At 39.1% G+C, this 14,927-nt stretch overlaps 1 protein-coding gene across 2 annotated transcripts in view; it reads left to right on the forward strand.

Annotated features, from left to right (window-relative positions):
* il11ra (interleukin 11 receptor subunit alpha) overlaps positions 1 to 14,927 on the forward strand; it is a 55,672-nt gene that overhangs the window by 31,815 nt on the left and 8,930 nt on the right. Inside the window, exons 2-6 of one of the 2 annotated variants that reach the window (XM_084746515.1) lie at positions 3,772 to 3,868; positions 11,211 to 11,277; positions 12,869 to 13,035; positions 13,731 to 13,845; positions 14,087 to 14,250. In XM_084746515.1, coding sequence (XP_084602641.1) covers positions 3,772 to 3,868; positions 11,211 to 11,277; positions 12,869 to 13,035; positions 13,731 to 13,845; positions 14,087 to 14,250 — 610 coding nt within the window. Of the gene's footprint in view, positions 1 to 3,771; positions 3,869 to 11,210; positions 11,278 to 12,868; positions 13,036 to 13,730; positions 13,846 to 14,062; positions 14,251 to 14,927 lie in introns of both variants that reach the window. The other variant, XM_084746514.1, reaches the window with a different exon arrangement.

Below are 14,927 nucleotides of genomic sequence, written 5' to 3' on the forward strand. Positions count from 1 at the left end.
GTCCCATTTGCTGAAGCCAAAAGTCATCGTCCTATTTTACTTACACATCTGTCACATCATCACCCGTATTAATGTTAATCAGAATCTGAAATGTACCTACAGCACAGTTCATCTAAAATTCACCAACACATTGTCACCATTGTTTAGACTCTGGCGGCCTCTCAGCACTTGTTTGAACCAAACATAACACCTTGTTCTCCTGATGAAAAGTTCTCCACACTATATTTATTTTATGGTTTAAACAAACTGATGATCTGTTTGGCAGCATGCTTGCAGAGATGCCAAGAAGAAGAGGTTACAGGTGCAATCTTAGCCACCGTGAAGGTTTAAAATGACTTAACATTTTTTCCAGTGTGTTTGTGTCAATCAGTGTCGCACACAGCTGTCAAGGCATTGATCTGTGACGCAGCTCTTCCAAAAAAAGAATTGAAACTGAGGTGTTTGTCTTGATGTATTTTGGCAGCGCATCTAAAGTAAAGTAAGTAAAACTTAAGAAGCAACCCCCATCATATCGTAGTACAAGACACCTTGTTTCCATCGTTTGTAGAGCTGTCTGTCAAGATTTATGACATACGATGTTCACTTAACAATACTCATAGCAAACTGGTCTTTGTGAGCTCTCTCTGGCCACCAGAGAAGATTCAAAAGTGCATAAATCGCTGCATGACTTGCAGTCAGTCTTTGGAATAAAATGCTTCATATAGTGACCCAAAACCTTTTCCTTTATGCAAAGAAATTTGAAAAGGAAATTCAAATTGCTTAAATCCCTTGCTGTGGTTGGCTACACATATGCACATTTGATATAATGATTTAGGGCTGAACTAAGAATTAGTTTGATTGTCAGTTGATCTGTAGATTATTTTCTTGATTAATAAATTAATTGTTAGGTCTATAAAATGTCAGAAAATGGTAGAAAATGTTGATCAGTGTTTTCCAAATCCTAAAATGACATTCTCAGATGTCTTGTTTTGTCAGCAACACAAAGATATTCAGGAGGATTTCTTTTTGTATGCAACAACTCAAAAACTCCCAGTGGTAATAAGATTTAAAATGACATTGAATAAATGAGAGCATCATTTTTTACCTTGTGTGGGCTTACCTACTTGAGTGTGTCATAGTGGTCTACATCAAAAAGAAATAAAAACCTCCACCGTAGTTGGTGGACATTACTTCATCCCACACTCGATTTGTTTGCCTACTCTTCTCTCTGTCTGCCTTATGTGTTCATGTTGTAAGAATCCAGACCACAGTCACTGAAGGTGTAAAAGAAATTATTATGTAAGCTGTCACTGTTACTGCGATTCTCTCTTAACTCATCACTCATTCATCCCACATTTTGTTCTTTGTGAAGCAGAGTTTTGTTTGACATTGAAAGGAATCCAGTCAAATAAAAGAAGCGGCCTTTACTGCTTTGTGTTGACTTCATCAGACTATTAGTCAACCCACAGAAAATGTCTCACTTGGTCTCTTTAGAAACTTGGCATTGAATGGTTGAAAAGGTGGAGCAAGATGATGAACAGAGGAGAACTCATTTCTTCTTTCAAATGTTGAATGATCACTGCTGGCTGAAAAACTGAATTTCAGTTCAAACCTTTCAGGCTTAATGTAATTTTATTTTTTATTTATATATACTGCACTCTGTGGTACATGTCTTTTGTATGCAGTTGTCTGGGTTTAGATGCTCTGGACAGATTTGTATAGCATTTTTTCTAAACATTTATAAGATCTTTGATGAGGCCTAGTTGCTTTGAAATCAATAATGCATGTGGAGCTTGCGATCATGATTTACGTTCTCTATATATCATTCTCCTCATTGACAGTTGCAGAAAATGTTTAAAGATATATAAGGTTATATAGAGTTTTAGTGTGCTGCAAGCTGTTTGTTCATTTTTCAGTTGTATTTCTTGTCTTTGACCGGCATTTAATCGAGGTTTTCTATCAAGCAGTCACTGTTATGGCGCTAATTTCACCAACATCCTATTTGAACAAGAATCACAACATGCTAAGGACATAACGAAATCATTTTTATGGGCCTTTAATCTCCCCCTGCCAGTATGGTGGTGCAATTAAAAGTGTTGATGTCTCTTGTGAGGATATGTCACATGCAGCTCTATAAAGAGAAGTGGCACCACAGATAAGATAAGTGTGTTTGGCAACAGGTGTGTGACTTGCTTGGCAGGTCACAAACACATAGTCTTTCACTCTTTATCACATGCATAGATGGGTTTTTTCTGTCTCCGTCTCACACACACACACTCACACAGAGGAGTTTCCGATGTCAGTAGTTCAGTTGTCATGTGTGTTCTGAGGCTGAATCAGTTAAGATTGTGGGTGCATTAATAGCTAATGCAATAAAGAAACAATAAAGTGTTTGTGTGTGCGACACAGAACAGAAATGTGAAACACACTACACACAGTGTTTCAGAGTGTCAGTGATCTTCATGAATACAGCTGTCTGTTGTAAATGCCACTTGAGGATAAAAATATCAGCAGCATCACATCACACTCCTACAAGTCTGTCACACTGTTCAAGACAGATAAAGTGTAGATAATTAATTTTTTTATAGTCATATACTGTAATGTACAAGGGCTATCAATTAATCTGTTGATCATTTTCTCAGTTCATTGATTAGTTGTTTGGTCCATAAAATGCCAGCAAAAAATGTCCACAACCCAGATATATTCAGTTTCATGTCTTAGAGGACTGAAGGAAAATATCCACCTTCAAGAAGCTGACAGAACAATCCTTTCGGGTCCAAATCAGTTTAAATTGCATGTATTGTGTCTGCTACAGCAGACTTTTTCAAAGTCTAGGACTGTGGGCCTCCCTGAGACAAAGCTTGAAAAAGCCCTGCCTCAGAATTTAAAAACCTCTGTTCTAAAGCATGGCTGTAGGAGGTGGGGTGGTTGTATATTTAATGCCAGTCTGTAACAGTCAAAATTGCATTGTTTCTCTATCTTTGTAGACAGAGTAATTCTCATAGGCATGCATGTTAGCATTGTCATTGTATGTTAACATGTTGATGTTTAGCCATGCTAGTATAGCAGAACCTGTTGTCCTGTTTACCATAGTGCCACCGCCAGACAATTATTCTAAACAAATGCACTTTTATACTCTACTGGTCTCTATTCTTTATGTATGCACATCTTGGTTGGATTATATAGCAAATGTGTTCAGTTGATTTATGGCACAAAACTGAAAGATGGATCTGTTCTCCAGCACAAGTGGAACTAAAACTTTACTTTTTCCCAGAGTTTCTGGGAAAAGCAAAGTCAGTGGAAACAAAAAAAACATTTCCAACATATTTTCCCTCAGTTTTTTATTGGAAATGTGTTTTTAATTTAAGACTTGCACTAACAGTTCCACTAGAGAGATAGAGGCTATCAGTTGTCTTGATCATTGTCTTTGCATTTTTGCACTTAATTTGACATAGAATGTGTATTACTAAGGAGAGGCAGGCGCTGTTTGATGTGTGAAGTGATTACCTGCAACATGTAGTTACAGAGCAGTTTTTACATTGGTATGTAGTTGCTATAGTGAGGAAATTGACCAGAAAGAAAGAGAAGTTCAGACTGTTTTTTCAGACTTTTTCTTTTCATACCAATTTACTTGTTCAAAATGGACTCAAAATGATGATGATGATGATGATGATGATAATGCTGTTGCTGATGTTGTTAGTGCTTACTGCCAAACCTTTTAGGTTTTAAATAACTCCTAATCATTTTTCCTCCTCCTTTCCAAACTCTCTCTCTCCCCCTCTCTCTCTCTAGATGCCAGGCCCTTTGTCCAGTCCTGTGTGTCTGACAGTCATCTGGTTTTTATCTTGGTCGCTGCGTCCCGGTCGTGCTCAGATTCAGACTGATGAAGGTAATGCTGGCACACGTATGCATGCACACCACGCAGAAAGACACGTTTTCATAAGGACACATTTAAAACACATACACATAGAAACACACAGTCTGGTAAGGATCAGGCACAGGCTTCTTTATGGACTATTTTGGGCGCTCTCGACTTATCTTGGCTCAAAGTACTTAAGGGATCTAAAGCTACTGCAGAAGAAAGGAGGGAGGAAACACATCCAACATTTAGAATAAAAACTGGATACACTCTTAGAAATAAGGGGTCCAAAAGGGCTCTTCCTGAAGGACTAAGGTTCCTCCCAGAACCATTTGCTTCTGAAGGACTTTTTTTGAAGAAAGGGTCACAGAGAGAACCATAAATAAATGAGTAAATAAATAAACCTTATATGATGTTTCAACAAGATAAGAAGTTCTCTGATCAAGACTTTTCTTAGTTCTACCTGCAACCCAACATAAAAACGTTCTACCAGAAACCAAATAAGGTTATCCTATGGGGAAAGACAAAGAACCCTTTTTTGTACGGTGTTAAGAAAAGTCTTGATCAGAAAACTTCTTTTTGTGTTGAAACACACTGTTGTTCATTTTAATGGCTCTCTCTCTCTGTTCAATTTTGGAGTTGCAACTTCAGTTTTTTCCATGTTGAATTGGAAATCATGTTTTCTTGGATTAGCCTAGCACTCTGCAAACAAGAAATCTATTGTTTAAGCGTTTTTCTTACCTCACACAGCACTACAGGGATCTGTCTGGCATTAAGATATTGACTCTTGTTTTGCTCTCTCTTTTTTTTGAAACACCGTTCTTCCCTCTTTGTTTCTGTCTCTTTTTACATCTCTCTATTATTGTATCAGCTTCTAAAATCAGCCAATTTAATTGATCCAACAATAAGAGCACTCACCCTTAGCCCTTCAGCTGAAACCGTCAAAGTTTTCCCTTCCCATTAATTCTACCCTACAGCAGCTCCACGGTCCTTTTTTATTGTTTGGAAAGTACTGAGTTTCATCCAGCTTGCAATTTCTGTCCACCCTGCCATCTGATTTCAATGTCAGGAGAAACTTTCAGCCTTCCCATGTGCATTATAGTGTGTGCGTGTGTGTGTGTGTGTGTGTGTGTGTGTGTGTGTGTGTGTGTGTGTGTGTGTGTGTGTGTGTGTGTGTGTGTGTGTGTGTGTGTGTGTGTGTGGACTTGTGTACTTAAATGCATGTTAGTGTGTTCATATGTGTGTGTGTGTGTGTGTGTGTGTGTGTGTGTGCACACATGCACATGTCTGGGCCCTCTTGCCAAAGGCAGAATCAGATATGAGTGGAACGCTGCGGGTTTGGGGAATAATGTACTTCACTGCCAATAAAACATGAATACACACATTCAGACCAGCCAACTCTTAGCACTGCACCACGGCCTCAGGTAACACACACACACACACACACACACACACACACAGAAACAGAGGAAAGGGAGTTTGTGTGTGTGTTTTCAGTGGTTAAAGGAAAAAAGAAAACCTGGTTAAAACTGGTGGGAGACACATTGAATAGAAAGACTAAGATAGAGGGAAAGATTGACACAGAGGGAGAAATAATTAGTAAAGAGTCAGGAAGATTTTAATAATATGAATTATTGAGATATTAAATTTAAGAGGAAATTCCATTTTTTAGCACTTTGAAATTCTTGACTTTTTTCTTGTTAGTACAGGGCTTGACATTAAGCTTTTTCAGCCACGTGCCTGACTGAAATAGCAAATGTAGGCCTATTTAAAACTCAATAAAATCAGCAGGGATTTAGACAAATATGTTATACTTTTATTCTTTTATCTTGGTAAGGTTTAGAGGGCAGAACTTTTACTTGTGAAGTATTTTCAGTGGGGTTGGTTTTAATGCTTTTGCTTAAGTAATGCACCTAAATACCTGCACCTCTGGTTAGCACACCCACAGCCTAAGCACACCTGTGGGAAGGCCAAACCTTCCCTTTGAGGAACGTTGCATTGTGGGTAGCCCGTGCACGTGACAGAGTCTAGTGAGTTTATTGTTAAAGTGAGTGTTTCCTGATGTGTGAAGGGTAGTTATGTTTCTATAATCAGCCTTGAAGTGTGGAGATAAGTTCAAGCTTCAGTATCATAGTTACTGAAAGCCTGTGTGTTATTTTTGCTGCCACAGAAAATAAATAAAATGTAGCTAGCAGGTAGCTCAGCACTTGTTGAGCATAAAAGATGGACACCTGGTTGAGAGCTGACAGAATCTCCTGGTTATACTCTAAAGCTAATCACAACACTCAATGTGTAGAATTTAGTCACATCTAGCGAGGAAACATCTCCCCTCACCCTCCCTTACCAAGTATTCCATTTCTACCATATTCTGCAAATAGATCCCCTAAAATGTTACACAGTACCTTTAAACTGAGACCTCCAGAATTCAGGTCTGTGAAACAGCTCATCCTGTCACTCTGTGACACTAACGGTAGCTCAGGCAGGTGCAGGGCAGAGCAGTCAGCAGTCTGCATGGATGGAGTCAGTTTGATATCAAAACATTGTCAGACCTGACTCAGCTGCAGTTTGTCATTATTATTAGTATAACTGGCTAACTAAGCAGCTATGGTACTTTGAAGTGGCATAATTATGTTGATTATATTAAATATACATTCTGCAGCTGCATGTTAAGATTATTTTTTAAACAATTAAACTATCAATTATTTTTTTCCATTAATTAATTCATCTATTGATTCATTTGCTGATTAATCAACCATTTTTTTTTATTATTCAATTATATAATAATTAATTTACCTAAAATTCACATCAATAACTTGTCTCATTAATATTTCAATATTTTATTCAATCATAATCCTGAAAAATAGCCACATGAAGCACATTAGTGTAATGATAATAGGGGCATAATTTAAAGTTAGTCTAATTTCCACCCTATTTAATAGACTGTCAGATGCCTGATCAGAAAATACTTGACTTCAAATCAAAAGGAGCTGTGATGCATGTTAATTTAATAACTAATTACTGTACACTGTTCACTGAACTGAAAAATTTGTATTTTGACTGAAAACTTAAATTGGTTATGATGTGGAGTTATTTCATCACGGGAGTCATGCAGGTAACATGATCACTGGGAACGAATTTTTGCATCAGTGTGACCCAAAGAAAATACTTTTCTTCATTTTTCTGGTGACTGAAATGAATTATAAACTGTAACTGTCTGTAACGTTATTTTTAGCCATTTCTCATATGTGGCTGATGAAGTGAACAGAAAGTACAAAATGGCCAAGTAACACTGTTAGATGACGTGATGTAAAGTTAACAGCAGCAGTGCAGACATCACTTTTAACATAGGGTTGATGAAGACACTTCTAGAATATCTGTTTAAAATGACTTCTTTTTTTTTTTTTTAAGTTATGTTTTTGGGCTTTTCTTGCCTTTATTTGATAGGATAGTTGAAGAGTAGACAGGAAAGAGGGGTTAAGAGAGGGGGGGTTACATGCAGAAAAGGGACGCAGGCGGGAGTCGACCCAGCGTCTGCTGCAGAGGACTGACAGCCTCCATACATGGGGCGGACGCTCTACCAACTGAGCTAAACAGCCGCCCCTTAAAGTGACTTCTAAGATGGACTTGAACAGAAAGATGTTCCACGTGTTGTTTGGGTGATGATACTAAGTAAACAGGGCGATGCTGCTGCAGCTGCAGGAGGGCAGGTCTCTCAGTGCTTCACCTCCAGTGCTTGTGTGGAGCAGCTGTCCTGATGAGATAAGTCATATCCAGTTTGTGGAGCTAAAGACAGCCAAATGGTTGTGTCTCTGTCTAAAATACTCCCACACTTTAGATGATTGCGGCGATGATTGCTCTTTGCAGCTTGTTCTCCGGGTGAATCCATGCTCTCACCTGGGGGCTGTACTACAAAAGATACACAATCATGTATTGTTTAGCACTGTGCAGACCACAAATACACGCCCAAAGTTCAAGTGTGATCATCTGACTGCTCTTATTATCTGTCGTGTTGCACTGTTTCACTGTTTCAGCCATTAAGCTACTGATGAAAAATGGCATCATAATTGATAACCATGAATAAAACTATTAAAATGTCAAAAAAGAGCGCTTCCCTTCAGATTAAAAAAAATCATAATAAGGTGTATTTATCATTGTTCACAGTGGCCCATAAATAACTGCTGTCTTATTAGCTCATAAGCCTTGTGTTGTGTGATAAATTGTTTCCTACAACAGAATAAACAGGCTTCCATTTGCTTATTTCTATTTTTTTAAGTCTCAGTAAGGTTCATTGTCCTCCTCTCCGTGTATTTGTCTCCTCCACTCCGCAACCACAAAATCACTGTGGAGTACTTAACTGCTCTTTTCTCCAGCTGTTTCATTTTGCGTAGCCACTAAAACAACAGCAGAGAGGCCAGAAAAGTGAGCTTTAGGTGTCAGTGAAAACCAAGTATTGAAAAGGCCTTCAGTAAAGCCTTCTACTTGAGTATGTGTAAAATTTAATTCAGAATTAACTTAGTTGGTCCCTGAAGGGCAGATGAGGTTATTGCAGCAGGTTAAACTAAAATAAATATACCAATACACAAAATTTAATAACAACATCCTCAAAATGCTTGCCTGGTCCCTTTGAGCGTCACGAGTCATAAGTGATGTAAACAAAAAGGTCACATTTTCAAGACCCAACAAAATATTTCATCCTTCGGCATACCACTTCAATCCCTGTAAGACTTGTGATAAAGAGAGTAAAGGAGATGAAGACAGTTTTGTATGAAAAATGAAGGGGAAAAACAAAGCAAAGACCTGGGATAAATTGTTTGTTACCAAGGGAGGAGAGGCCAGCAGGGAGTGTGCATGCCTGAGTGATTGAGGTTTAGAATTAATGAAGGTGTGTGCGTGGCAGACTGGCAGTCAAAGTGATGTTTTTCCACTCCAGATCTACTGTAAATGCCAGCTTTCATATTATGGAGCCAAGCAAAACATGCACACACATACACGCACACACTGCAGATAGAGTATCAACTCAGCAAATTACTACAGTCACCACAAATATTTGCCCAGGTATACACTGCACTTACTATCAGCACAAATCCACACTACTGATGGCAATTGCATAGTTTAGTAGCTTGCATCTCATCATTTAAAGGTCCATTGTGTAAGATTTATAGAGATTTATTGGCAGAATATGTCAGAAATGGAATATAATATTCATAAGTATGTTTTCATTAGTGTATAACCACCTGAAAATAAGAATTGTTGTATTTTTGTTAGAATGAACTGGAAGCAGGTGCTCCTCCATAGAGTCCAGCATGTTGCTCCGCTATGTTTCTACAGTAGCTTAGAATGGACAAACCGAGCGCTAGCTTTAGAGAGGGCCTTTCACATTTTGCATGAGTTTCGCAGCCAGTGAGATTGTCCTACACACTTTGAAGTCGAGACTGAGATGACGTGCTTACAATCTGCAAGCTCTTGGCTGATGCCACTTAATCCTGTGCCTTCAAGTTATTGATATAAATGGATGTCCTGACCTGTCAGATATTTTTTAGACACAGTAATGGTACTCTTGAGCTGGTGGAATGGTAAACCTGTGTCATTATGTAACAGACAAATCTATATAAAACGACAAGGCTACATCAAGTTTGTCTGCACATGAAAGGAAGCAGATATCTATGGTTGTATGCGTCCAGGCTTGGAGATGAAAGGTGTGTCACAAACCTAGTTCTATGGGAGTACATGGCTTTTTTGTGCTGCCTAAAATGTTTCTTGGGTAAAAATACTTACCATTAAAACTGCAGATAAACTTGAAGATATTTATGGGAAGATACCACTGGAGGTAATTCTGGGCAGAAATAAGTAAAAAAAAAAACATGCTGCATTCAATTTTACTGGCTGCCTTCTTCCAAATTCACCTGACAGTGCTGCCCCATTTCAGTGGTTGCTGTAGAAATGTTTCCTATTTTTTTCACAGAATGTTGTTATTTTGTAAAACTGAGGACTGCACGAAGTGCACCGTTTGAGTCAGTATCATACGGGAAACAGCGACACGTCAGTTCTGGAGTAAGCAGCAACTTTGCTGTGCATTTCTCTGCACTGGCCAACAAGCGATTCTGCTCCTCTGTTCTTTTCCAATCACACATCGAACTAATCTTTATAGTAACCCCATGATTTTGAACCATTTTGTGTGTTCCTGGATAAAAAGCAGACCCTCGCCTTGAATAATTATCTGTGAGGAGGGGCTCCCCTCCTGCCATCTGCTCTCCCTGTCTGTAGACACAACTGAGTAATATGCGACATAAGAACATAATTTCAAAAACACAACCACAAACAGCAGTGATACTGTTTCTAATAAATGTAGTGGATGGACAGCTTTTGATATCTCATCGTGTGTGGGTGGGGGTCTGTGGAATGCAGCTCCAGGAGAACAGCAGGAAGAAAAAGAGAAAAATCAACAGTAGTCGGAAATCATGGGAGGCATATTTCATCATTTATCAGAGTCAGATCATTTATATCATATATAATATATTGTTTATAGTAGATTATCCGTGTATTCTCTCACCAGATTCACTCATAGAGTGTGGAAAAAGTAGAATAGACCCTGATCGTGAGCCAACTGCAGAGCTATGTGGCACGCTCTGTGTGTACAGCCTGGTTGGTTAACATGGGTGGTGACTGGAAGCAGGCAGCACTTTGCTGCACTTTCACATACTGGGTGTCCCCTGTGTCAGTCGTCAGTTTTCCAAAATCCATAGCACTCCAGTCACTTGTTTAGTTTGGGTCGTTGTGAAATTAGTCCATGAACTCAAGACTATGTTGAATCCTCTGTAGTCGATAAATCCATCTTATGGACAACCAAATAAAGACAGTGACTCACAGAAAGAAGCTCAAAGTTGTGCCAGTCAACGAATTTGAAGCGTTGAATCTCAATCAGATCAGCAGCACTAGTCATTTTTCAAATTACAAGGGATCATGTTTTTCAGTGCTTGTGTCAAAAATGTATCTAAATGGAGTTTTAGAGCAAATTGTATCTGTATCTTGTTGTTATCTTCTTAACTGCTTCCTTGTCTGTAATTGAAGTGGATTAGCTGATACAAAGTATTATCATTATAATTGTGATAATAATAAACTTTCAGGAAAAATAAAACAAACGGGAGCAGCTTTATACTCTGTGCCAAAGTCTGCTCGGCCTAGTGTCTGCAGGATCCCTAACCTTGTATGGTCATGTTATTGTGATAGTGTTTACACCGCTGTAAATGGTGGCGCTTAAATCACATTAATACAGACAATGCAGACACACAGTATGTCAAATTGAGCAGTGTGCAGATACTGTAAGCCAGACAACAATGTGCTTTAATGTTTTATGTGATGTCTGTGTTTGCAGTGTCAGGCGTGCAGTATGGGCGCTTGGAGTCAAATGTGACACTGGCATGTGGAAAGTCACAAACCGGGTAAGGAAAACTATATAGCTGTTGCATTTATTGCCTTCATACAGGAACAATTTCTTTCAATTTTTTCATAAAAGTTTTATGAAACAATGTATTTATTTTAGATTTTTCCTTTTACACACAAAAAAAGATAAAATACAATCAGGACTAAGAGCATCAAACATCACTTCCCCCCTCCCCCCTCCAAAATGCCCATAATGGACAAGATAAAAATGGTAAAACAATTTGAATAATAAAATACTGGCAATAATGCGTAATTTATAGTAGTTTTCGCACACTGCAATAAGTGTTACTGGGAGAAAGACAGAAGCAAAACTGAAAAAGTTAAAAATGAACATTTGGAACAGCCAGATACAGACATACTAACAGGATAAATCATGCATTATGTTCTCTTACATAATACTGCAGCGTACTCATCAATTTGCACACATAAAGAGGCAAAAATAGACTAGAACAGAGTGAAACCACAAGGCATTTTAAGCTAGAGGCAGTAGGAGTAATGGTCAAAAGTTAACAATTTCAGTAGCCATCTAGCCATATTCATATACTCAATTAAGCATATTCTTTTAGCTTTCACTGAAATATGCAAGTACTTTAATTGCCTTCTTCAAGAAGAAAAGAATAATAGTGAACATCAGCTAAACCAAAGTGTTGCCCAAAGTGTGGCCTGTGGTCCAGTGTTGAACTCCCATAAGGTCCAGTGAGCCAGCTGCTTTTTAACATAAAGACTATGTAATGTATTTAGTTTGATGTTGTTTTGTGATGTGGTTATACATTTTGTCTGCCTGCCAGGGGCCGCAGATGCATATTAGGTATAAAGCTAACTCTGGCTCAACGTTTGTGTTCTGCATTGCCTCTTTTAAATAAACAAATCTTTAAACTAGACCACTGTGCAGCACCCAAGCCAGCACTTTGGTAAAGGGCACTTAACCCAACATACATGTTTTAGCTGTTGGGGGAAACCGGAGGATCTAAAGGAAATGCCCATGGCCATGCCCACAAGGAGAAGATGCAGACTAAAATTTAACTTTCAAGTGAAAAAAAAAATCAATTTTCTTTTTTTTAATTAGACAATAAATCACTGTTTTTCCTGTTTATTTTCTGTGATATAAAATGCTCTTTAAATATGTAGGCTTCATAATTATTCATTATTTTTCATAATGTTAGCACGAAGGGCAGAGTGACACTTGGGCACCCCTTATCTAAACCATCCTTTCTAAGAAATGTCATTAAAACAAATAAGATGTCATTAAAAAACTGAAGTGTACAAATCATATGAAAAGACCTGATTCTACTATCAGGTACTATGTGTGTAGCATGTGTGGCCAAAGCCTCATATATCATATTCCTCTGAGCAATAGACCTCTGTTGTTGTCCAAAACTTAAAAAACTAAATGGGATTCATTAGCAGTAAGTAGCAGTAAATAATTCCAGCCATATCCGTTAAATAAAAGTTGTAACATGTCGATTTAGCTATTTGAAACTTGTGATAATGTCTTCAAAGAGTTCCATCTTGGTTAAGGTCTTGAATTGAGCATATGGCTTGCTTATTAATTGTTGCTTAACTACTAAACTCTAACATGTTCCCCACCAGGATACCTGTGGTGTGGCATCTCAACCACAGCTCACTGTTACCATCGCACAAAGTGACATCAGATGGAAGCTTAGTCCTGCTGCATGTTGACCACTCGGCGCAGGGCAACTACAGCTGCTATGACGACCGGGGGCTGCTCCTCCACTCTGTCAAACTCAGGCTGGGCCGTAAGTGTTTTTGTTGTGACTTGTCCAAGCTCGTGGCCCCTAATTTTGGAGTTATTACACTTTTAACAGGTCTGCTTTACTTTTAGCCTCACACCATGGGACTGCAGCTTTAAAAAAATGCTTTTATGTGTTTTTATGTGAAGAGACAGCATCCCAATCCCTCACAGTTCAGTTCATTCTTTGGATAATTCAGAATTAAAGGAAGTTTCTGTTTCTCATACTCGGACATTCTCGTCCCTCTCTAGAGTTTCAACATACTTTCCACTGTTTCTTGCTCTCCCCATTGTTTGAATGAGTTTATTCTTTTGATGTTTAAGCTTTGCTGGCTTTCTGGTTGTAATAACACATCTTAGTACAATAGTGACAATGAGAATAGCCCTACTGGTCCTCAGAGGAAACGGGCTTATCGCCTGTGACATGAACAAAGCCCCCCACTTCCTGTAAATGTCTCAAACAGGAAGCGGCTCCCTAAGTGTGCTTCCTTTTGAGGGATGGGGAGTTTTCCATGGTACTGGCCAAGCCTCTCCTGACATATTTTGGTTCATGATAAGGACACCAGGGCACAGAGCTGTTCATTATAGACTCGAGGACAAGACAGAGAAGCTTTCAAAATATTACGTCTGGTAGGGTCCTTAAAATAAAACAAACTAACTCTCTGTCCTGTAAACGAATCTGCCCGACTCCCCTTTTCCCAGATCCCCCCGGGCCGCTGAGCATTTCCTGTCAAGTGCCCAACCACACGCATGTTCGCTGCTCCTGGGTGGAATCAGTAAAGACGTTCCTGCCAGCCAAGTACAATGCCTCCTTCAGGTAAGGGCAGGGTACTGCAAGTGAAACAGTAACGCCCAGGCCCACATTCAGAATGGGCTATGAACATGCTAAATATAGTGCCTGTGCCACAGAGTGACATTTTGAATGTAGTGTATTTAGTGTGAGTCTGTATCCTGATGTGAACCCTGTCTATGCCTCTGTGCTTCCTCTCTTTACTCTGCCACATGTGGAAACTTTTAACCATAACACATTACAGCATTGGTTATCCAACTTATTCAAGGGGGACCGATCATGAGTGGAGGCCATGTGCCATGGACGTCGTCCGCAAGCACTGTGACGTATACCACCCAGCCTTCTGGCAGACCATCCATACCCTGCAGATCACAGAAACCAACGGCCTGGGATCTGAGACGTCATCTAGGCGTGTTAAGCTACATGAGCTGTGTAAGTTCAAATAAAGCACACAAGCATCTGTTGTCATATTTTGTGCTTCATAATGCACCACACATTTTCAACGGGAGACCAGCCTGGACTGCAGGAAGGCCAGTCTAGTACGCGATCTCTTCCACTATGGAGCCTCGCAGCTGTAGTGTGTAGAATGTGTCTTGGCATTATCATGCTGAAATAAGCAAGGATGTCACTGAAAAAGATGTCTGGATGGCAGCATATGTAACTTTCAGCATTAATGAGGCCTTCGCAAATGTGCAAGTTATTATTTTTATTATTATATTCACAAAAAAGTGTTTATCAGTCTGGACATGAGACAGGCTGGACAAGCGAGTATAGGCTGAGAAGGATTCGCAAATCATTGCATTCTGTATTTATGTCCCAACTTTTTGGGAATCAGGGTTGTAGTTGAATAACTTTCTTTGACCATGTTTATGTGGTTAACTTCTGAGATAATAAACTACAGGGTGTCCACAAAGTGTACTGTGTACTCAGTGGTTATCAAAGTTTTTAATCATGAAAGATCACTGATGCCATTGCCTCCATTGATGAGGCTATGCTACAGCGAACATGGCAAGAAATCGAGTACTGTCTTGAAGTGCTTCTTGCAACTAATGCTGCCCATATAGAGGTGTATTAAATGAGGCAAAAAAAACTTCAATATCTACTCTTCA

This window comes from Lutjanus erythropterus, chromosome 20, assembly GCF_056507025.1.
Source record: "Lutjanus erythropterus isolate fLutEry1 chromosome 20, fLutEry1.hap2, whole genome shotgun sequence".
Taxonomy (NCBI): Eukaryota; Metazoa; Chordata; class Actinopteri; order Lutjaniformes; family Lutjanidae; genus Lutjanus; species Lutjanus erythropterus.